The sequence below is a fragment of the Diabrotica undecimpunctata genome, chromosome 9 (genome assembly GCF_040954645.1).
Source record: "Diabrotica undecimpunctata isolate CICGRU chromosome 9, icDiaUnde3, whole genome shotgun sequence".
In the NCBI taxonomy this organism is placed as follows: Eukaryota; Metazoa; Arthropoda; class Insecta; order Coleoptera; family Chrysomelidae; genus Diabrotica; species Diabrotica undecimpunctata.
Genome location: NC_092811.1, coordinates 109,959,278 through 109,985,152, shown reverse-complemented (window position 1 = coordinate 109,985,152; position 25,875 = coordinate 109,959,278). Strand labels below are relative to the sequence as shown.

The 25,875-nt window shown below is 32.2% G+C and overlaps 1 protein-coding gene across 8 annotated transcripts in view; it reads right to left on the bottom strand.

The window, feature by feature from the left end:
- Positions 1 to 25,875, bottom strand: part of Fhos (Formin homology 2 domain containing) — a 782,871-nt gene that overhangs the window by 99,111 nt on the left and 657,885 nt on the right. The window contains exon 2 of one of the 8 annotated variants that reach the window (XM_072543995.1): positions 21,817 to 22,256. The exons of the other annotated variants lie outside the window; for them this stretch is intronic. Within the exon in view, the coding sequence (XP_072400096.1) occupies positions 21,817 to 22,181 (365 nt within the window). The 5' untranslated portion in view covers positions 22,182 to 22,256. The remainder of the gene's footprint in view (positions 1 to 21,816; positions 22,257 to 25,875) is intronic. 8 annotated transcript variants of the gene reach the window in all.

Below are 25,875 nucleotides of genomic sequence, written 5' to 3'. Positions count from 1 at the left end.
ACATAAAAAACGAAGCTCTACCCATGCCTGCCTAAGTTAAACGTCTTTATAAGGCTGAACATTTAGTGGACTATGCTGATAAACAAAATAAATGCAGAAAGGTCAATTGTAACAATACTACAACAGCATTTTGGTTCAAATGTAAGATATTTTTATGTAGTACACGGAAACGAAATTGTTTTTTACAGTTTCATACCAAAGACTAAGTTCTAATACATTGTTCTGTGTATAAAAATAATGAATAATAAAAGATTGCTAAAATATGAATATTTACTGTACTGTTTCTTTATTATGTTTAAGTTTATTTTGGTAACAGATAGGCCCAATGTCATATACATATGACATTGAAAAAAGCCAGATTTTCCATTGCATATTTTTTTTGTCATTTTTTGCTTTAAGTAGCAATCAACTAAAGGCGTGAAAACCCAAAATAGTTTGAAAATATTTAAAAAAATACTCTAGGTCTCAGAAGGTTAAGGATATCACCCGATTTCACCCGAAAGATCAATGTTTAATTTTTTTTGTTCTTAGCTTGTGAAATTTCATCCATTGTGATTGTCTGATACCACCACTCCGATTGTTTTTTTTTTCATACTATGCTAATTTTTTTTAATCCATGTCACCCTACATTCTGCAGAACCATCGTCCAAGCTATTTTTTGTTTATAAAAAATTTTTAATACACATTTTTATCTAACCAATATTGAATAAAATTGCTGAATATATTAACGAATAACGAGTACATTAAAGTTGTGATTTTCGTATCACAGATAATTGATTCACATTATTTATTGCTTCGATTGATTGCTACATCTCTGATTGTCATTTTTATTACACTAAGGAAATGTTATAAATCATAGAAAACAAAACCAACCGCTCGAAATACACATTATACACATCTCTGGGCAACATCTCTATTAGCTTTTTATAACAAATAATCTATCGATGGCATCGAAGATTAAATTATTTTCTATAATTTATTGCTTCTATGTGCTTCTTTCTCTGACTTTTACAATATCTTTCGCTATTTTTTATATATACATTGTACGTTTGAGCAATAAAACTAATCATTGTCAGGAGCATCCGTAATTTTTATTGGTCTAGGGGCTGGTTCTTTATGAGTACAAGTACATGTAAAAATTAATTAGTTGTAAAAATTAATACAAAAAACTGTAGGCTGATAAAGAAGTAAGTACCTACTTCTTATTCACTACTCGAGCGGTTTCAAGAAGGGAATTCCAAAAACACGTTGCGCCTGCGTACATTGAAATGTTTCGACACAAAACGACGATCCGGTAATCAACATCAAACAAACTGACTGAAACTAAATGAGCCTAAACATGCTTTAGACACACGACTAATCAGTGTGCGTCAGCTCATTTCATTTATATGGAAACATCAGCATCAGACTCGTTTAGTCAAAAACGTTTTTGACTAAAACAGTTTTGCTCTTTCTGTGTGCGGCCACCCTAATCTATCAAAGGGCAATTGCCAAACAAAAATTCTAAAAATTACCTGCAATTAATCTCCAAAGAAACAAATATTTACTCGTTTTTGTTTTATATAAATAAAAAATTGCAGAATTCATAACATAATATAATTAAAATGTACTTTTCTACAGCAAGAACCATGATCAATCATAGGTAAACAAAATGTAAGTGTCAATATGACATAATGATAATAGTCACCAAAGCCACCTTGTCGTATTACATAATAAATCAAACTAATCATAATTAAAAAAGGCCCAAATTGTGGGTGGCAAATTCATTTGGCTCTAAAAAATCAACCAAGGCATATTTTGACATGAAACAAAAAACACAATGCTTGGAGACATGGCTGCAACCGAAAAATAAGATTTTACAAAAATTTGCAAACGGAATTATTCCATAGGATGTTTCAAAGTTAGGAAAATAAAACCACGTTTTAATTAACCCCGTACAATAGGTCAAATATAAAATTTTATCAAATTAAAATTTATAAATTTATACAGTGTGCTAAAATATCATCAAAATAGGGCTAAAAATAAAAAAAATTGAGTGTAAAAACATCTGAGTGTATATATTAATGTATTTTAACCTGAGGTTGTTGGGTTGTATAACCAAAATATTTTTTTGGTTATTTTTTGCTTAGTATATATAGATCGTACCTTCTCGTTAAACAACTTCTTTCATATAATATTGTAACATTTTTTTAATTAATATATTAAATTAATTTTAATTCCTTTTACCCATGTGGATGATACGCTGATGGTCGTGTTTACGATCAGAAATTTTTATTGGAAAACTACCGGAATATGACTGAAGAATCTACCTAAGTATTTATTTAAAGACGCCGGTCTGGCGAATCCTTAGCTAATCCTCTTTTTCATAAAAGCGGCAATTGTCGTCGAACGCCCGTTATAATGTTTTTCGGGAAAAACCTAATCTAGGAGATTTGATGTTTCATCACGTTTGTAGGTAGAAGTATACCATTATGTTCAATGTTAATTAGAACCGTATCTTCTTAGAAATAGATACAGGCTGGCCTATCATTTTTGGGGGAAGATAACCTCACCTTTTCTTGGGTAGCTTGGTAAAATTTTAGAGGAACCAAGTCACTTATCGGTGGGCATTCGTCGAGTTAAGACGCTTAGTTCACATTATCGTATCTGCTACCTTACCGTCTCTGTGCATTTTCTTTATAAGTGTGTATACACTTGTTATTTTGAGTTTCTTCATCCTATGAAGTAGGATGAAGAATGTTTAATATATATTAGATTAAATATAGTCATAAATTCAGTGTTTAATACAAGTACAGTATTAACTTCAGTGAATTAAAGCAGCAGTCTTCAGGAATTACTGTAAGTGACATAATTTTAATATCTCCACCTATCTGGGCCAGTAACATGGTATAGCATCATATCATCTTCCATTATCTGGACGTATCGAACGATCATACATGTCTTCAAATGTAATTGAGAGTAGCTACTGAATTTTGCAGTCAATTAAAGAACATTCTATATTTATTTTGTTACGAACCAAATAATCGACTTAACCAAGTGCGGTTTGGTTAAATTTTAATGTTTTCATTTCTGTAATCTTTTTGTATTTTTGTAAATTTAAATTTTATTAATTTTTGTTATCTTTGGTTTTTGTTATAATTTTTTATTCATTTTTTTTGCTGTAATATCTCGAGATACGCCAAAACTTTATTTGTGCATGCTTGTGTTATACTTATATCTTTGTAAAGATATTTTCTAATTATATTTCTGCCTATTTTTATATGTATACCACCATTTTATAGTTGTTGGTGTATTTTTATTACTTGTGTTGCATTCAGCAGCGTCGTAATTTTGTTGTTGTTTAATATATTGTTATTGTTTTATGTATGTATTTTATTTGTCGACTCCTAACAACGTTCCCTGATATTTTTGCTTTTTACCTTTAAATATAACTATACCTTTGACCAGTAGAAAGATCAGGCTGATTCAAGTGTCGTAGGTGAGTAAGTATAATACCTAATATCTTTATTATTTGTTTATGTAGAGTGTTGACCAAATTTATTCAATAATTAACTGTGCTATCTTTTCTTGGGTTTGATCTCTGAACCTAAATATCTTTCCTTATCTCTTTTCTTTTCTAAGGTTTCTTAATTTTCTCCTTAAACCCCAAAAAATTAAGTGGCGCCCTGTTCCCTATCTTATCTTATCTTTGGTAATTTTACCCATCTATCTTTTTGTTCATTTCTGTGTCTTTTCCAATAGCTCTTATCGTATATTTACTTATTTCGTCCGTTGGACCCATTCCTGGTTTCAAAAGCTAGTTTCGAACCCACGACTCGCTCTCCACCAACCATCTGGCTGCCGTCCGCAGTGTCTCCATTGGTGACCTTTCTAGCACCATACAAAAAAAGGTTTCCAAGGTTACAATATATCATGAAAAATAATATAATTGTATATTTCCTGTTCTTTTTGTATGTAAACATTCAATATATTTCAACAATATATTTCAGTTTTTAACTTTCTTCTTGCGGTTTTACTGTGACTATCTAAAATAACTCTGTACTTATAGAAGGACACTCAATAAATCAAAAACCAAAAGGGCTATAATAGCCAAATTCTATGGTTTAAAAATCTTGAAACAAATTACAGAAAAATGCTGGCCAGTTTCAAATTTTTATTTGTAGTATTTCTTGTGGTGTGACTGAAAGGGCTAACATAAGCGAGATCTTCTAAAAATTTCTTATATTCAGTAAAGTTTAATTTTCAAATTCTTCCTACCTTATTTTTTCCGCTGAAAAATAGCGCTCTCTAGTGGGTTTCAATTCTGTATTAATAAAATTATAGAGAGATCGACAATAGAACTCTGTGGTCAAGCCATTTGTGATGTTAAATATATACATATTATAAACTGATTTCTCTATTTCCACACGAATATCGTATCAGCGTCTTAACTATTTTATAAAATTGCTACACAGAAGTGAATTTAGGCAGTTGCCTTGGGCAATTTAACGGTTACTTTAAAGCTTTTTCCTATGCGTAAATTAAGTGATTTATGTTCCTGGCTTTTCGATATTTTAATTATACGCCATTAGTCGAGGTATAAGATTTCATTACCTCGGCGCATTAATCGTTTACTGTTATCGTTTAAGTGTGAATTATTTTAGATATAAGCTTAATGTTTATATAAAATATATTTTGTCTGCTTTAAATGAGTAATAGCGGGATTTCTAAACTACATAATCTTTGTCATTATTTATTTATAAACAAAGAAGTGTGAATAAACTTCAATGAACAAAACATCTGAGATATGCGTCCAAAAACAAACATGCTCTAACGGTACATTCAGGGTAACTTTGATCCAGAGGGTCTAATTTTGCACCATTTACTTTTTTTGATATTATTGTACGTTATAAGTAGTATTCTTGCTGTTAAAACTGTGTAATTTGGATAAATTGCAATAGATGTCTCTGTCATTGACATTTCCGTTTAGTTTGAAGGCGCCTGATATGTTGTATTGTCTTAACCTTGAGTTTTTATACGGTCTGTAAAGTGCTATGCTGTAAATGTAAACAATAATTAAAAGTGATTACTTATAGCGATTCTGTCGAAAAAGTAAGTATGCAGGGTGTTTTAATTATTTTATTAATGATTTAGGATCACTTTCGGTACATCAGAGCTTCAAGTTTCATTAAAATAACCCGGAATTGCAGCAAAAACTGGCCGGCCTGATAATTTATATTGTTTCAGGCCAACTTTGCACCACATTGCAACTGGTTCAGAGTTACCCTGACGATAAAATTGAGGGAAAATTTATTTATTGAATTTAATTTTGTAATTTTGTATTTCAGGATTTCCCGAAATCCCGAGAAAACAGATACACAGTCTACATACTGGGGTCCGTCGGTATGGAACTAAAAGCCGATATACAGAGCAACACCTACAATCAGTATTCGAACAGGTTAAAAGTGGAATGTTGAATGAAAGGCAGGCCTCAAAACAATACGATATCCCGCGTAATTCCATTCGAAGTAAATTAAAACGAAATCATTCAAAAAACGTAGGAAGACCTACAGTATTTTCTCAAGAAGAAGAAAAGTCGATAGTCAAGCATGTTATTTCTTTAAGTGATAATGGAATTCCAATATCTTTGTTTGATGTGAGATGCATTGCACAAAGTTACCTAAATTCTCAGGGGAGAAAAGTATCACAGTTTAAGGAAAATTTACCAGGCTGGGATTGGAGCCAATTATTTTGGAGGGAAACCGCACAGAATTTGCTCAACGGTTTCAAACGAATATTTCGAGTAAATGAAGAAATAATAATAAGTTTTTTGATAACTTGGAGATAGAAATTTCTGATGTCGCACCCAAAAATATTTACAATTACGATGAAACAGGGTTCCATGACATTCCAACAAAAAGAAAACTTTTATTCAGAAGAGGGTGCAGGAATCCAGAGAGAATCATAAATTCAACAAAATCTTGTTTTACCACTTTGTGTTGTGCAAATGCAGATAGAGAGTTTCTACCTCTATATGTAATAATGAAAGTTAGTCTGAAGTGGTCGGATTGGATTTGTGGTGCACCTAATGGTACGAAGTTGAACACCTCAAAATCGGGCTGGATTGAAAATTCTGTATTTGATGACTGGTTTGAGACACATTTTCTACCGTACGCCAACAAAAACGAAGGTAGAAAGATCTTGATAGGCGAAAACATGTCAGCACATATTTCAATAAAGACATTAACACTTGCCAGGGGACATAATGTTCGTTTAATATTTTTTTCTCCAAACTCTACCCACTTACTGCAACCGCTGGATGTGGGGTATTTTGCCAGTCTTAAAACATATTGGCGCCAAATTTTAACCTAGTGACCCTAGACCTCGGAAAGAACACTGCAGCTCGTAATCTCAAAAAGGGGTTTGAGGCTTTAGGAATTTATCCCACTGACAGAAACAAGGCATTGCTAAAACTTCCGTTGTATGCTCGACCAATAGGTGAAATAAATGACGATATTGGAAAAGAATTTAAAATGATACGTAGAAAAGATTCGTGAAAATGATTTGCAAAACGTTACGAGGGCAAAAAAATTCTGTCTTCCAATAACTGCTGGCAAAAGTGTTTCAGTCGAAGAAGTAAACCAGTATTATCAAAACAGGAGTTCAACTACTAGCAATACTAGAAAATCTACACCAAGAGGTGGACCGAACCCACAAGATGTAATAAAACCACGAGGTGGACTAAAAACACGATGTGAACCAAAACCACGAGGTGGACCAAAAGCAAGAGGTGGGCCAAAAATACGAGGTGGCCATAGATCGCAAGGATCTATTACGACCAACAGGTCTGTTGAAGAAGCAGAATACATACCTGCAGTTGAGGACAATGTGCAAGAAAATGAAGACGTTGATGAGGTAAATCAAGAACATATGCTAGATTATATAGCTCTGCACGGTCAGCAAATTTTGGAAGAAACCAATATGACAGAAATTATAGTCGAGGACTCAATTGGCTACAATTTCGACATTGATAATATGCCAGTAGATATTGTACTGGCAGAATGGACAGAACAGGATCAAATCGTCAGTAATGAAGATGAATACATAGTAAGTAGAAGAAAAATAAAGTTAAAAATTGCAGTGAAGTAAACAAGGAGCACAAGACAGAACAGAACAAACTGGAAAATCAGCAGAAAAGGACTTCGCATTCCCCTCAATCATTTTCCTTGGGTGAAATTCAAAGCAAGAAGGATCTGGCAGAACCTATTAATTTAAAAAATCAAGAAATATCTTCTGGATTATGTTATTTTTGTACTTTCAATGTTTCTATGCATTCATTAGGTATAAAATGTAAGAAGTGCATACGAATATTTCATTTGAGGAGCATTGAAAATAACAAACTTCACAAATCAAATTCCAATATGTTTATTGCCACTTGTTTAAAGAAACTGTGATTCACTTATCGAGTGAAAAATTTAATTTAATATTTCTGTTGGTAAACTAACGAAAAATCTTTATTTAGTATTGTTTTGTAGGACTTTAGTTTTCTAATAAATATTTTTAAATTAGTTTTAGGGTACATATTGTTGAATCAACCCATGAACAGTCATATAAAACAGAATGGTAACCAGGCCTGGGCTAAACATTTTGTGCTGTGTAACAACTGTGTAAATTTTGTACATCCAAAGTAACCTAATGCACTCTTGCAAAGTTGTCCTGATAGTTTAAAACACCAAATATATAGGATTTTCCTTATAAATGTAGATATGGTTCAAAGTTACACCTGTAATGTAAACATAGCAAGGGAATAAAGAAGGAAAAAATAAGGGGTAGTTAGCCTAGAAAAGAGTAATAATTATTTAAGTAATTATTATATATTCCAAATTAATAAAGAATAAATTCGACACAGTTTAACGTATAAATTTCAAATTAAAAACAAAACAATTGACCTAGTTAACACAAGCCTGAATGTTTAAAAAATTACGACACTTTAGACCTTGTTGGAAAATAGTACAAGCTACGAATTGTTAAACAAGTGATAAGAATTGAGCTGACTAAGAAGTTTTAGATGGCGTGATCCAGTTTAACACATGGAATAGATGGCATAATCAGCGAAAACGTAGAAACCAATCTCCACTTCGGACGTGACAAAAGAATCTAAGGTACGAGTTGGCAATAGATAAAAACAAACAGAAGTGGGTCAAACGGGTAGTAAGGTGCTGGCGACCGTGCCAGGCAGGAGTAGTAGCGTTCCGGCAACCGGAGCCAGAGGGTATCCGGGCGCATCCGGTGCCAGTGGTACCTCGGCAGTCAGCGCGGCAAGCGTTAGCTAAATCATCGCGATATTCGTGTGCGACGGAAGGTAGAGATTCGAAAATATGAATTTTTCGTCTCGCTCAGTACCGGCATAACGTACAGTGAATTCCAGCGTTCATCCAGACTATTCCAGAGTTCCAGTTTAGACTACAAGGCGTATTCATTAGCTAGGGTCTAAGTACGCTAAGGTAACAACAATGTTTACTAACCATTTTGGGAACAATTATTAGTAGGTTGTCCGCCTTTAAATTCCCTTAGTAAAATCTCTTCTCGTCTCCCTTCGCAAACAATATAACCACTAATAGCTCATTGTACGTTTTGTGTAGTAGTTGTAAAATTACGATTTGTTAATTATACAGTAAGTTGAAAGTGGCTTGTTTTATTTTACCCTTAGATAGAGACAAGAAGGGAACACATTTTTGCTTTGTACATCTTCCTGGCTTCTAACGCAAGCCCATAGCCTCTGACTCTTTACAGGGCCTGCATCGGAGTACCCTTCAGCCCCTATCCTGTTTTTCTTCCTACCCTCTAGTAAATCCGCGAGGGCGAAATCACGACCTATTCGAACTAGTGGACCAGTATGCCTCAAATTCGCTCGGACAACTAAATCTCCTTTAAACACAGGGGATATTTCAGTGGTGACAGTGCTAAGCATCCCTTAGCTTCAATCCTATAGTGATGACAGTGCTAAGCATCCCTTAGCTCTCAATCTTAGATTTATTACAGATTTCGATCCTAAATTATTACACACCCATAGCGGGTCTAACTTTGGACCATGCCAAAAATTTTTTTTCTTGATTAATACTTGCTATTGTTGCAAATTTTTAAGCTTGTTAGACATTATCGAACTATAAACAGTCATAATATAATATGAAAGGACAACTAAGGAGGCCAGTGTACAAATAAATCAAGAAAATATTTAAAAAGTGGATCAAAGTTACCCCGAATGACTGTAATAGAACAAGCAGAGCAGGAATGTCAGCGGAGACTGGAAAATAAACTACTGAAAATGCATAAGTTTCATCCCTATAAAATGCAAACAATTTAAGAGCTCTGTGATAAGATGTCTGCGATGTTGATAGAAGAATACAGTTTTCTAAAATCATGCTTGATCAAATCAAAGCGATCTTTTTTAGTGTTTCTAGGTAATTTGGGCCTGCTGGATCCAAAAATGCCACCAGATTTGCTCCATCAGATCGTTTTCAGAAAATACGATAACAGATCACATTTCTAACATATAGGGTAATTTAACGCAGCACTACCTACAAATATGTAGTGCTGCTAGCCATCAAATAAACAAAACAAGAATAAAAAGTAAGATATTTATTGTGCAACAATATACTTACAAACATTATATAACACATATCTGCCAAAAAACCTTAACTTTTCACCTAACCTAACCAGTATCGCAGCACAAATCGGTTATTCGGCGTCACCTAAAAACTTCCCTTTATAGGATTTTCTTGCAAAGGCTTTAAAAGAACGGTCCCTTTGAAAACTCCAGCAGTAATCCGCATCATGTGAGTTTTATCTCCCCTGATACCTATCTTCTATCGTTTTCATATCTATGGTCTAAGTGGCTGTGGAGGTAATAAATTTTAATATCATATGACAACCGTGTTTGTTAAAATTGTTAAGCATTTTTTCCACTATATCCCGGTAATTTTCCGATTTATTGTTTCCAAGAAAATTTTAAACAACTTTCACAAAAGATCACCATGTATTACATTCAAATTCAGTCATCGATTCTGTAAAATGCGAATCTTTTATAAGTTGTCGTATCTGAGGCCTATCAAATATTCCGGCTTTCAATTTTTCTTTACCGAGTGCAGGTAATTTGCTGGACAAGTATTCAAAACAAGGACGATTCTGGTCTAGGGCCTTTACAAATTGTTTCATCAGTCCTAGTTTAATCTGTAACGGAGGTAATGTTATTTTCTCTCGGTTGACCAATGCTTCGTTAATTACGTTAGCTTCTCCTTGTACTAAAGCATCTCTAGAACGCCATTTTCTTTTACTCCAGTATTGGTCCTTAGCCCTGCTATCCCAAAGACTCAGGAAACAAGGATATATTGTATAGCCACCTTGTTGTCCCAGGAGAAAATTCACCATCTTAAAATCAACACAGATCGCCCACTGATATTAGTTATACCTGATGTTTTTTAGCACCAGCGCTATTGTTTTGTATAGAAGCCTTTGAGATGTATATATACAGACGAATGTTGAGAATTCCATGGGTACAAAGGGTTACTAATGTTGACGTACTTCGTCGCATGTGTAAACAAAAAGAATTACTAAGAATAATCAAAGAGAGGAAAATGCAATACTTGGGTCATGTGTTGAGAGGCGAATGATACGAAATACTTCAAGTTATACTGGAAGGAAAAGTACAGGGCAAAAGATCAGTAGGAAGACGCCAGAACTCGTGGATGAAAGACCCGAAGAGATGGTTCGACCACTCATCCGCAGAAATCTTTTGCGCAGCAGTTTCCAAAACTACAATTGCCTTTTGGATCGCCAACCTTCGAAAGGAGACGACGCCATAAGAAGAAGATATTGTTTTATATTCTTTCATTTTTGTAGAATGGCCAATTGATATATTTCTTCGTTTGGAACTGTCGTCTTCCTGAAATCTATTAGTCTGTAGTTCGTCAGATAACGTTTAGACTTTATCCTCTGGTAACGTAGGTAGACTGCTAAATATTGGAATGGGTATCTGCTCAAGCTGATGTCCACGTATGCCCTTTATATTTACAAGACAGAAATAGCAATCGTCAAAATGATTTTTTGGTTTCCTCCATACCATTGGAACACCAAACTTTAAACATTTTCGTTGTCCTTTCGTCCACTGTCGCAAGTTTTCAAGACAAGTTTTGCACACTACATGTGGAGCCCAAGATTTATCTTGATCTTCTAAATAAACACCAAAATAGGCTTGATATGCCCTTTTTATAAAATCACAAACTGGTTTTATACTTTCCTTTACAATGTACTCGCCACATATGCAGCAAAAAAATCTGGGTTATTCACATAACAACGTCTGCTTGTAGAAGCCATCGTTTTCAGTTGTCAAAAACAAACTATTGCAACAAAACTCGAGTTTAAACTAAATTTTACAATGGAATGAAGTTTACTTATCGGACAATTGCAATTATAGTGGGGGTAAAAAATAATTTTTTTCGGCAAGACAAATTTTTTTGTTGGGTTGTGTAATAATTGAAAATACGGGACAATTCGTATATTACATGCAAAAATATAAAAAATGGTTTTTTAGTTGTGTATGTTTCGAATGTTGGTTTTGCATGACTTAACAACAATGACAAAGAAATATAATGAAATCATTTACCTTAGAGGAGGCCGCTTTACCAATAATTCTAATATACCGGTCGCAATTTGTTTACATTACCATTTACCGAGTAAATTCTGAAAATTTCTTATCGATTTATGGCCTATATTATGAATTGTTGGTACGTTAAAAATACTCGCATGTAGAAACTTAAAAATCTGTTTTAAAATATCTGAAAATTCCCGATAGTTTCCCCATTCCATCCTGTCTTTAACATTTTTTATATACATATTAGTGATTCGTTGTTGCAATGGTTCATTGTTGTTGTTGCTGGTACAAAGAATTGAGACCTGTATCAATATGGTTAAAACTATCGTTAAGAAAACTAAATATATGATAATAAACAAACAAAATAACATACATGATGATGACATTTGAGTCGGAGTAATGAACAGAGAGATCCAAGCGTCGAAAAGAGCCAAAACCACGTTTCTAACAAACTTTTCTGTTTTTCCGATTATTACCACAATTATAAAGATGCATCCAAACCCATTAATGGTGTAGGATCAGCAGTTACTACTTCAAATACTATATAACAATTTAAATTACCATCGATGAGTGTATCCTAATTCCATAAACTATCTTCGAGTATGGAAAAGTATGGAGTATGGAGCTAGTATTCACTATTGTCAATATTAAAAGTATTGACCTTCGAGAATGACACACTGTTATATCATTCCAGTACTATTTAGTACTTAGATTTAAAAATCATCAGTAATATACAGTTTATCCCGTGAAATAGGTGCGTTGTACATTAATAATTACGATCGCGTGTAGGATGAAACCAAGGTAGATATAGGAAGTAGCAGTAAGGAGTGTAAATTAAAAATTTTAATAGGAGTCAATAAAAGGGGCTATTAGACAACTGTTTTTGATGTTATACGTCTATACGCGCGGAAGACGTTGGAAATTTGCACGGCAGTGAATCGGTGAAATCATTACATATGTAAGATATGAGTAAGGGAGAGAGACAGAAGATATATTTTCTCTCTCTCTCTCTCTCTCTCTCTCTCTTTCTCTATCGGGAATAAAAATGTTCCTTTTGTATATATATTTAATATTAAATATATTATATATATATATATATATATATATATATATATATATATATAATATTATATATATATATATATATATATATATATATATATATATATATATATATATATATATATATATATATATATATTGATATGATTGGTGTTTATAGAAAATAATTTATAAGTTACACTACTAGATAATATTAGATATAACAAGTATTTGGTTATTTTAAGAAGTTATATACTAGAGAATTTATAAAAATATATTTATGTGAGGGCATTTTTAAGAAATTAGCATATAATAATTGTAAAATGTTGTATTTTAATGTTGTAAATATATTTAAGTGAGCCATGTGCATAGGCAACCAACTATACAGTAAGTGACAGACAGAAATTAATAATTTTTACGAATATAAGTGGGGTTATAATAATAATGTTAGTTTAAAATGTTTAATTTATATATATTTACTGATTTAAGTGTTTATTCTGATCTGAAAAGCCTAAATGTCAACAAAATTATTAATAGAAAATTAACGAATTCTCCAGAATGCAGAATTTGACCTTTGTTTACGGTCGAACATTCGGGAATAATGGTTATGTCTGTGGATCGAACATATACTGTTTCCAGAAAATTCAGACATGTGTTTAATGGAATAAATCGAACATGATTTCTTACCAGATGGTTCTGGAAGATTGAAAAGATATAAATACTCGTGATTTGGATTCAAGATGGCAGTTTTAGTAAGAAAGTCCATTCAGTTAGTCAATCAGTTATGAGTGGCCAGTTTTAGTATGAAAATTAGTTAGAGGCAGTCAATCAGTTACAATTGTTCAATATAGTGAGTTAAATCAAGATTAAGAAACAGTATAAATAAAATATTATTGAAGATTAAAAATTATGTTATGTATAAATGATGATAATGGAAGAAGTATTAATTGAATATTAAAATTAAATAATATTTTTGGTGATTGGATATTGATATATTGAAAAGAAGAATAAAAATAAATGCTGTTTGCTGGTTTGCTTGGTGGTTTATAAATGCTGTGAAGAAAAATATCTTAAATTGGTGGAAGCTGATAATTGGAAAAAGTAATTTCACAAAACCAAGGATAACCCAAGCTGAGAAGAAGACATTTGGGTGGTGATTATAATCTATATAGTGGAAAACAGTTCATTTAGGCATTCAGTGACAGAAAGGTACAAAATTTTGTTAATATAATTTAGTTAGTGTCATAACAATTTCAATTTTGAAGATAGTTTGTTTAAATTTTACATTGTCTATAGAATTTAATTAGTTTCATAAGAATTTCAATTTAAAGATAGTTTATTTTAAATTTACATTGGCTAGGTTAGATATATATGTGTTTCATCATAGATATAATAAAGATAATTTAAAAAAGTACTTACAAACTAATTCTTTGAGAACCGCGATAAAAACCCTATATTATTAAAAAATACTCATTGCTCATCATTCACAAACAATACATCATAACAATATATATATATATATATATATATATATATATATATATATATATATTATAATATAATATATATTAATATTATTATTTATGTGATATGTTTTGTATTATTTATTAAATGTTCATAATTATTTTAGGCTTTTGTATTTCAAAATAATAAAATTACAATAAATCACTGTATGACCGAGAACTGTCAATTTTGAAATACGTTACTGTCATGTCTAATTGGCAAATTTCTTACGTGTTTGGTTTATTCGCTGGTATATGTGAGTTCGAATCCCAATATAAATTTCCTTTTTTATTTTTGAAATATTTAAAAACCCACGTTAGTCTTATTAAATATATGTAATATACGCAAAAATGCTAAATTTTAAAATAAAATGAAAATTTACAACATAATCCGAGTTGTTGGTTTACTATTTTTATCTTCCACAAACATTTTTTGAAGTTATACTTCTATACGCGCGTTCGACGTTGGAAATTTGTGTGTATTCGTATATATTGAGTGAATCGGCAAAATTATTACATATGTAAGATATAGGTAAGAGAGAGACTGAAGATATATTTTCTCTCTCGAGAATAAAAATGTTCCTTTTGTAAACATATTTAATATTTATTAATATTATTATTTTTTTATTAATATTATTATCATGGTTAATTAAACATATGTGTAAGTTATGTATATTGTCATTTTTAAATACTTATGAATATTGCATTTTAATTTGTATTGTATTATAATATTAAATTATGTGGCAGTGTATTGTATTGTATTTTTATATTAATAACAAAACTAACAATGAATTTTACTGCAGAGTATGCGTAAAAAAATTTTTTTGCATTCAACTCCTTTTATACATATATGAAAATAAAAATATATATTTTTATTAAAATATTGATTCAATCCTTCACTTGACTCCTATTACAGGTCAAATGTTTATATACAGCAAACGATGCACCATATACCTGTATAACTAATTCTTTTTCTCTTTCTGCTCTCTCTTACCTATAGCATTACATATGTAATGATTGTGCAGATTGACTCCCATATAAATTTGTAACGACGAACGCGTGTATAGAAAGAAGCATAACTTCTACCGGCAGTCCTACTGGATTGTTACACCCGTTTTTTAATTACTAGAGCTTTCAGTTGTGATTACAAAAATTATTTTCAAGAGCTTAAATAAAAATACAAATTATCTGATAAAGTGGAAATATAATTGTAAAAAAGTAGTAACTATTTGTTAATGAATTTGCTGTATAACGGATTTAATTATTAGAAAAAATTTTGGATCTAATAAATGTTTTTTCTTCTTTGTGAATTTTTAAAAAATTATTTGAAAAAATTTTATTAAAAAAAATTTGAATTTTGATAAATTATTAACACATTACAATAGTAACCAATAGGAAGTACAAATAACCGTTAATGCCATGAATGCCAACTTTCAGAGAAAATTAGTTTGTAGTTTATTAAATGAAATTTTTTTAAAAATATTTAATAAGAAAAAAGAAGATGTATTTATTATTCACAAATACCCAAAAATATGGAACAAGTTCATGGAAAATAAAAATACCAATTTTTGATCTTTTGTTTAAATTATTATCACTTTTGCTAATACACACCATTTCTAAAAAGTCCTTTTGAATTTATCACCTTCATTACACAAAATTTTTTGTTATTAAAAATGATATGATATGATCTTTGTCAATTACATGTTCTGCCAAAGCACAAGATGGTTTTTTTTTATTCTACAATCACTCTTGTGGAAAATAATACGATTTGATAGATTTCTCCCGGTCTCACTAACATACACAGCTTCACATTGAGTACAAGTAATGCTATATACCACATTTGTTTTATCTAATTTATTTATAGGATATTTAGTTTTTGAATTCAAAGATGAAATAGTTTTGATGATTTTTGTTACTATTTTTATATTGTCAATAACCTTTAGTATTTGTATTTGCATTAATTTAGGTGTTAATGATGGTATATAAGGCCACGAATGATAATCGATGTTCTGATTGTTGGAAACAATGTTCTGAGATTTCGTAAAAAATGGTGTTACTTATATTAACAATATAAGAAAAAAGCATATGTAGCATATTTGGACGATAAGAGTTCTCAATTAAAGTAGTTTTCAATAATTGAAGATCTTCCTGTTGATATTATATATATATATATATATATATATATATATATATATATATATATATACAGAGAGAGAGAGAGAGAAAGAAAGAGAGAGAGAGAAAGAAAGAGAGAGAGAGAGAGAGAAAGAGAGAAAGAAAGAGAGAGAGAGAGAGAGAAAGAGAGAAAGAAAGAGAGAGATGATAACTTATCAATGAAGAAAATCTTCATTGATACGTCGAAATATGTTCTTATATAGAGTATGCTAGGTCTGCTCTTCAAGAAATGAATAAATTCTTAATAAATTCTACCTTATCAATGCATATCCGATACCAATTTGTAAAGACATTCATTTGACTTTTGGAATTACAAGTATGAGGCGTATAGAAGCCTTTGAAGGGGTTTTCGAAGGATGCTGAAGATCTCTTGGACAGAGCATGTGACCAATAATGAGGTACTGAAAAGAATTGGGATTGAGAGAACTCCTAAGAATTGTAAAAAAAGGAAAATGATTTCTAGGACAAATTTACAAAAGAGAAAAATACAACTTCCTACGACTCATATTGGAAGAGAAAGTAGAAAAAAACAGAAAATGCTTGTGAATGAACAACGTAAGAGACTGGACAGGCATGGACACCCATTCATTATGAAGAACTGCTCAAGATAGAGAGCAGTCTTCAGTAATTATTGCCAACCTTCAGTAATGGAAAAGGTACTTTAAGAAGAAGATACACCATATCATACAGTCGTTCTTGCCAGCAGCCTGCTGCAACTAAATAAACTTATAGACAAGATTGTAGAATGTAGCGAGAGTTATGGCTTATATATGCACATTACCCAAACGAAACTTATGATTTTCTCCAAATACAAACACAACCTGTTCTTCGAATACACAACAGAATCGTTAAAGAGGTATCATCTATCAGATACCTGGGTGCACTAATGAATAGTAGTTGCGATTTCACGAAAAAGGTTTAATCAAGAATTGAACAGACTAGGAAAATGTTTATCGAAATAAAAAACTTGTTTATTGCGCAGGATCTAGACATGAGACTTTGAATCTGAATGCGAGGCTATTATGTATTTTCAGTTCTTCTCTAAGGCTGTGAGAGCTGGACTCTTACCATCTTACTAGAAAAACGCATCAAAGCTTTTGAAATGTCCACAAGGAAACTAAGTTCCTGTAGCTGGCTGTATACCATGTATCACGAAAAATTTAAGTAAAAATCCTTTATAAAAGGTATATAAATTTAAAAAATCAGTGTCTAGGTGTACCTACTCAAAACATGTACACCTAGACACTGATGATGGAATATGGTTTCCGAAAACGTTTTGTCTTCATGACATAGCCCGTTTGGGTTTTTTAATTTATATACCTTTTATAAAGGATTTTTACTTAAATTTTTTTTTTGAAATGTACCTTTATAGAGGAATACTACGCTTCACCTGGACCAAAAGAACAACGAACATAGAGACATCATCATCATCATCACCCCTTTTAAAGTCCACTGCAGAACATACGCTTCCCCTGTTTGTACCCACAGTGCACGGTCATATGCAGTTTGAACGCAGAGATAGATATAAAAAACTTTGGTTAATCATTTAATACAAAATTTAGGGGAAAATGTGAATAGGAAAAAGATAAAATTATTGGCTCCAGGAACTGCGACGTGGGCTTGACAAAACATCGACCGAGATCCGATGTCTCGCTCGTAGCTGAAACCAAATGGATCGCTAAGCTACGAAGGGAGAAGTCTCAATAAAAAGAGGAAGAATATGTGGTATTCTTTTTGTAGATAATTTGAATATTGTCTAAAGTTGTCTAGAGATGTAGAAAAATATTTTTGAGATTTATAACGTTTGACATAGTCTCTTAAATTGTCTGTGTTATTATATACGGTAATATTCATTTTTAATATTTTAAGATGACCGACATAATCTGAACGTTTCGTGCATAACAGCCTTCATATGACCTTCTTTACATAAAAAAAACGTCAGGTAAATGATACACTTTGAAAATATAACAAGGCATATTATACTTGCTACACATGCTTATTAAAGTAAGCTAAAACGTTTTTACCAATTATCCGATAGCGAAAAAAGAAATTCATCGGGTTCAAGTTAAGAAGTAATTGTTTTCTTTTCCGGTAGGATTGCTTTTCAAGTTCACTGTCACGGTATTTCTTCGCAAATTAAGCCGAACTAGTACAAAAAGTAACTGGATACCGTCAATTTCACTACTCGACGCACTTCACTTAAAAATATTTTAATACTTGGTTGTTATTTCTTCATTTCTTTGATGTTATTAGTTCTGTCTACATCAATAATGCAAGTTGTACTGGTTTTCATAATTTAAAAGTAAAATGGTAAAAGTTCTGGTTACAATTTTATCTCAAGCAAATTCTATTAAAAACATCAGATCCATTATCGATTACATAATTGTCAGCAAAAGTAGTACTATCAAAATTAAAGATATACGAGTAAAGAGAGGAGCCGAATGTGGCACTGACCACCGATTAATAATTTCACAAATGGGGTTTTCGCTACACATGGAACACCCAAACTAGAAGGAAGAAAGAACACGAAGAAGACCAAGTAGAAAATGAACAGAAAGAAGAAGAAATGAAGTTCAACATAAATTTACTTCAAGAGGAATCCATAAGGGACCTATACCAGAGAAGACTGGACCAGAAGTTACAGGATTTCGGTTTCAGAAACGTCAAAGAAACGTACGAGCACGTCAAACACAGCATAAAAAAGGCGGCATTAGAAGCTTTGGGAAACTTGAGAAAAGAAATACCCAACAAAAAGTAAAAATAAACAAAGAATCCAAAAAATGTATTGAGGAGAAGAAAAGTCTATATATGAAAAGTATGAGCACCCAATCCCCAGAAGACACACAGAAGTACAAAGAGAAAAACAGAGAAGTAAAACGAAGAAGGGCAAAAGAAAGAATGAATAATGGGAAGAAACATGTGCACAAATTGAACAATACATAGGAGGAACAAGGAATTTGGAATCCTGGAAAATACTGAAATCTTTAAGGAAGAATAACAACGAAAAGGTACAAATACTATACATATCAGAAAAAGAGTGGGAAGACTACTATAAAGAACTACTCACAGAAAACCGCCCAGATTTCATTTCAATCTAAAGCTAAAATCTGAATGGATGAAAAACATAATAGACAGAAGACAGAACCCATTGTATGGAAAGCGACAAACCTTATTCTCATTCCTAAACCTGGGAAAGAAATGGAAGAACCGGATGCTTTCAGACGAATATACTTGCAAAAAAAGCTATTCGAAATCCTCATTAAGTCAGGGCTCGAAAAAATAAATAGAAGGGAAAGGAGGTCTGTCAGTATGGGTTTAGAAATGGCAAAAATGCCATAGACGGCGGTGGATTGTGGCAGTCTTCCTGGAAATCAAGAATGCATTCCTCACGCTGGAGAAAAATCGTCAGACTATTAGAAGAAATGGAAACATCCCCATAGCTGCACTTGGTGAGAGATTATTTTACAGACAGGAGCATTAATATTACTAGAGATGACATAATGAAGAGATTTGCTGGAGTGCCACAGGGATCAGTCTTAGGACTGCTGCTCTAGAATATACTCTATAATGGCATACTGAATATAAATCTAGAAGAGGGAATACAAGCAATTGCTTACGCAGACGACCTGGTCATGCTAGTGGAGCACTTCGAGAATGGGCCCATAATGGATAGATCAAATACAGCACGTAAACTATTAAGGATGCGGCTAGAGGAGAGAGAACTGACGCTAGCCCCACAGAAGTCGGGGCCCATAATCTTTAGGGGTCCAAGAGCGAGCGAGCATATCTTCTTCACTTTGGCAGAAGAAAGTCAAATATCTGCTCGTAATACCAAACACCAAACAGAGGTTCGATGAACATGTAATATATGCTGTGAAAAAAGCCGATCAAAGAAAAGCAGCGCTAATAAAGATCATGTCAAACATAGGTGCTCCGAGGACAGGTAGAAGGAGAATTCTCAAGGAAGTGGTTTACTTCACCATACTATACGCAGCACCATTATAGCAGCAGGTACTGCGTAAACAAAAATACAAAAGAATTCTGAAGAGAGCTCAGGGAAAGGCCTTGCTGAGGGTCATCTGTGCATATAAAACGATTTCGACAGTTGCTTTTCAAGTGACAGCATGGGAGCCATCTATTCACCTACTAAAGAGAGAAAGAGCAATCACGTACGGTATGAGTGAAAACGATAAAGCAGACGAGAGAGGGGTGACCAACGCGAAGTAGCAACAAGAGTAGAACAACTAACATAGGGCTGAAAGAATAAGAACACTATTACTGGAAGTGAAAGATTGGGCATGACACGGCCATAGAGACTAACGACATCTTCACACAGTTTCTTACGGGGTACGGTTCTTTCAGAGCCTACCTGGTAACGATGAGTATGCAAGAAAACGGCAACTGTGTTAACTGCGTGGTTAACGCTACAGCGGAACACTGTGTGTTTGATTGCACAAAGTTCACACGAACGGGAGGACGCAGCCAATAACATAATGTAAATGGCGGGAAGAGGAGAAAATAATTATAAAGTAATCTTGGGGCAATAACTGGAATAATAAAAAAGAAAGAGATCCTAGAAAGGGAACGACAGTAGACATAAAGGCTTAAGGGAAAAACGGAAGAGAAGTATGCCGCGCATGCGTCTTACGACGGCCTAAACAAGACTAGCTGTACCTGTGGGGCTGAAGTTGGTTTTAGTTGGTAGGCAGGGCATCATGAACGCACCCAGTGGGCAAGACTTTCAAGAGGGAAAATGCACTCGGGTGTATCCTTTTACTCCGAATCCAACACACGTCTTTAGAAGATTTTACATTTTTAACAAAAAAAATTCTTTAGCTAACCTTAACTGAGCATTTCTGAGCGATACTTAGTTAGTGCGTAGTGTAGTCGAAAAATGGAATTAACCTGTAAACATTATATCGCAAAAAAGTTTTTTTCTATTTTTCCACGACAATTATCTCAATAAAAATGTCTGACTAAGTTGTTTTCTATTTTCGGCGATAAAGCACCACATCAGTTAACAATTTTTCTTTGGTACGAAGAACTCAAACTGATTAGTTATAGCGACGATCCAAAAGAAAAACATCATATGCAGATAAGTTTCGCAGACATCCGATTTTGTGCGCAATATGAAGATCGATATGTGACACACACGAGATACTTTCATCAAGCGTAAAATAGATAAAGTTGCTTATAATCTATTCGTTGTGTAGATAAGGAAAGTGAAATATTTGTTAGCAAACATCGCTTCTAGAAATTATAGTCACAGGTGGCTGTAGGCTTTTTGGACCTTGGTCGTTTATCGTGACAGGATCATCAGCATATTTCAAGCAGTCAATATTTCTGTTAGTTTTTATGCCACTAAAATTGAGGAAGTTAGAAAGTAAATATTTTAAATGATTTACATCATAATAATTACATTTTTTAACTAAACTAAAACGTTTTTACAGAGAAATAATAAAAAATTACCTGCAAAAATAACACACTGGTCCTAACGTACAATTTTCTGACAAAGCAACAAGCAGGTCCGATTCTCTATGCGCTATACTCTTACATGGTGGTAACGCGAACACATCACCACCGAAGTCTTCTTCACACTCGTCTACATTATCAGCGTCAGTATCACTGAAGCTGCTACAAGTAGATCCTAAAGAATGAGCTCTCTTTTCTTCACAATTTTCGACTTCATCTTCGTTGAATCCTGCTCCAAGATACCTCAACCAGAACAAGGACGATCTGGTTTCGAGAGCATGCAGCCATTGGGATAAGATGTCGACTGATTCGGTTTTGTCTAATTTTCCATGTTTTGCTAGCACTATAGTTTTACTGGTCATATTGCTTACAGGGAACGTTTCATATTGGATCGTAAATTATTTCTAGATAATGTTTGGTTTACACGTAATTTTTGTCTGTAATAGAAATTATTATATTGTTTTTTTTTTTAATCAAACTGTATTAAAGAGGGTATTTGAGCCATCATTACAAGTATGTTCCTGATAAGAAGGTATAATTCTCTTTTTATAGATCAGGTTTAATTTATAACAAATATTACAAATTATTGCAGAAACAGTATTTCTTACGATACCTAAAAATTTTTAAAAAACATGTTTGAAGATTGTATAAATCATTATTATATAAAAAAATACTGTTGTTTATTAGCTAATAATGAATTTATGCGTTACTTTATGGACGCACTGTATATTATATACAGGGTGGTCCTTAAATAATTGTACAAACAGAAACCGTAGATTCTGCACTTAAAAATATTACGATTTAAGTCAACTTGATTTAATAAAATGTTGATATTAAGAAAGATACAGGGTGTTAAAGTGGAAATTTAAACTTTTATTTTTCGCTATAACTTTTACGTTTGTAAATATTTTTGGACAAAAATTTACAGTTGGATGCTTTTGAGTAGGATGCTTTTGATGTAACATTAATGTAACTAATGTTACATATTAATGTAACTAATAGAGGGCGCAACATATGCCACATGTGTGGCATAAATTTGCGCTTAACTTCTTTGCTCTTTAAGTTAGCTCTATTTGTGTTAAAAAATATTAAAGATACATTATTTTTACAAAGAAAAGGTATACTTGTTAGTAACCTGAAAATTCAACCGTTTTCGAGATAAATGCATTTTATAAGTCAGCTGCACAATAATTCTTAGTTTGATATTTGTGCGGTAAAGCACTGAATACCTGTAGATAAGCATAACTCATAGTTTATTCTTATTAAAACAACTCAAAGATGATAATGTAACATCACAAAATGCTTTGTTATATGTGCTAAATGTCTTCTTGAAGAAAATATATTTCATCTTCTTCTTTAGGTGCCGTGTCCGTATTCAGACGTTGGCCGTCATCATGTTTACAATTTCTCTTTGCTACCGCTTCTTAAGTTTCTATAATGGCGTTGTATTACTCTTTCTCTATTGTAAAATGCTTAAAACCCAAAATATGTGGTTTATGCAAGATGGTACACAACCACATTCTAGAGAGAAGGCAGTTAAAACATACTTAAATACAACTCTTCTGAGCGTTTTATTGGTCGTGGTAGTCATATTCCTTGGCAATGTAGTGAGATATTGATATAATTATTTAATTCATAAAAAATCCGAAAAAAATACTTATTGTTCATTAGGTAAATTGTTTACCCATTTTTATTGCGACAAATAGAAACTAGAGCACAGGTATTGAATAACACATATGTGTCCTGTTTCATAATACTTTTGCTACAAATCTAACCTGAAAGACTCAGCATTTTTACAAAAACATCATCGTTGTCCTATTAACCGATATTGTTATAAATATAGTAAACACACAGGCAATTTAGTTCAGCATAATATAAGTTCGTTAGTAAATCATAATAGTACATTTGTTCAAGATGTAATTATAGTTACTCGTAAGCTGTAACGTAATCATATAAATAAGTAATGTCATCGATATATTCATCCATTATACATTATAGCCACCACGTAGTCCCGAATTTAAGCCGTTTGATTTTGGTGTATGGGGCGCAATAAAACAACGTGTCTATAAGAATCCCATAAACATTCGCAACCAACTATGGGAAGAAATAAATACTGCAGCAGTTTCTTTAGAACCAATGATGCTATTTAATGAGACGATCTTTTATGGAATATATTGACAAATGAATTAAAGAAAATGGTGGACATATCGAACACTTACTTTGACAAAAAGTTGTGTTATTTAGTTTAACTATTTATTAATTTGGTTTGTAAACAAAATGTTTTGATTATGATTCTAATTTAACATAAAACGTAAAATGTTTGATGTAAAATCCTATTATTCGGTTATTTTGTCAAATCCTACTATTAATTATCCTGCTGATATATTTATTTTATGTAATATTTCGTTAACTATTAACTTTAATTAAAGGTATTTTATACCAAAATTCTGAAGTATTAATGTGTTTGTCTATTTTTTCTTCGTTGCCTGGAGTAATTGCCTTAGATCAGAATTATGTAGCTGATTTTTAAAATGCGATTATCTCGAAAACTGTTGTTTTGAAGTTATTAACAAGTATACCTTTTTTTGTTAAAATAATGTATCTTTAATATTTTTTATCCCAAATGCAGGTAACTTAAAGAGCAAAAAAGTTAAGTGCAAATTTATACCACATATGTGGCATAAGTGGCCCCCTCCATCAGTTACATCAAAGTGTGCATCAAATTATAATTTCTCATATTTAAAAGTATCCAGTTGTAAATTTTTATACATAAATCTTTACAAACATGAAAGTTATAGCGAAAAATAAAATTTTAATTTTGCACTTTAACACCCTGTATCTTTCTTAATATCAATATTTTATTAAAGCAATTTGGCTTAAATCGTAATATTTTAAAGTGTAGAATCTACTGTTTCTTTTTGTACAATTACTTTAGGACCTTTTAGACCCAGGATGCATTTATTGTCTACAACCAACCTGCGTTTTTAATAATAATATTGTCATATTCTCGTTAACACTTTTAAACAGTTAGTTTTTAAAAAATCCTGCTTTTTTATAATTTTGTCTTTTCCAATTGAAGGCAATTATTTTTTAGAAGATAATAAGGTAATTACAGTCCAAAGTGGACATATAAATTGGCGACTGCGGCGTAATTCATATAAAAATAAAAATCATCAGGAATTGTCGAGAAAGTGGGACACACTTAAAGGTTTTTTTGTTGATATGTATAACAATCGTTCAAATTCCGCAAATACGCCAGTTCTTCTTCAACAAGATATTTCTTAAAGAATGTCTTTTAAATAAAATACCGAAAACGGTGTTCCAAATTTTCAAGAATTAAATAGTAAATTGACAACAGTATCGCTGACAACGCATAATGTCAAATAAAGAAATTTTAAAATGTTTATGATTATTGTAAGATTTAGGAAAGAACAATTATTTGTCACAAGTTAGTTTTTAGGGATTAAAATATTATTTCTCGTAAAAAAATTTGGTGTTATTTATGTCGAAAAAATATATCTACCTTGGCCAAAGATTTTAAAGAAACTGTTACGAAGTTTAAATTTTTTTAGCCCATGTAGTTACTTGCAGTTTACTGCGTTTTTTGATAAATTAAAGACATTTTAACAATGAAGGTTTTATGTACTATATTTAGGACGTTGAATGAGGTTATTTTTTTGTCATAATAATCATTATTATTCTAATTTTACAACCCTACGTTAATCCTCACTTGGTTATAGATTTTAAGCCGATAAATCCGCGAATGAGCTGCTTAGGGACCAGGGGCAAGTTTTTTAATATTACCCTTATTAATGTACATGCCTCAACAGAGGACAAGCAAGACGAAGAAAACGACAATTTCTATGATTAATTAGAAAGAACATATGACAATTGTCCCAGAAATGACATTAAAATAGTAATCGGTGATCTGAGACAAGTACCAAAACAAGGCGCCTTAATATTGAACTCCTCAAAAACCCGCAAACGGTAGAAAGGTTTCAAAACTATATCGAAACTAAATACATAACTAAAGAGAATCTAACAATTAGTGAACAG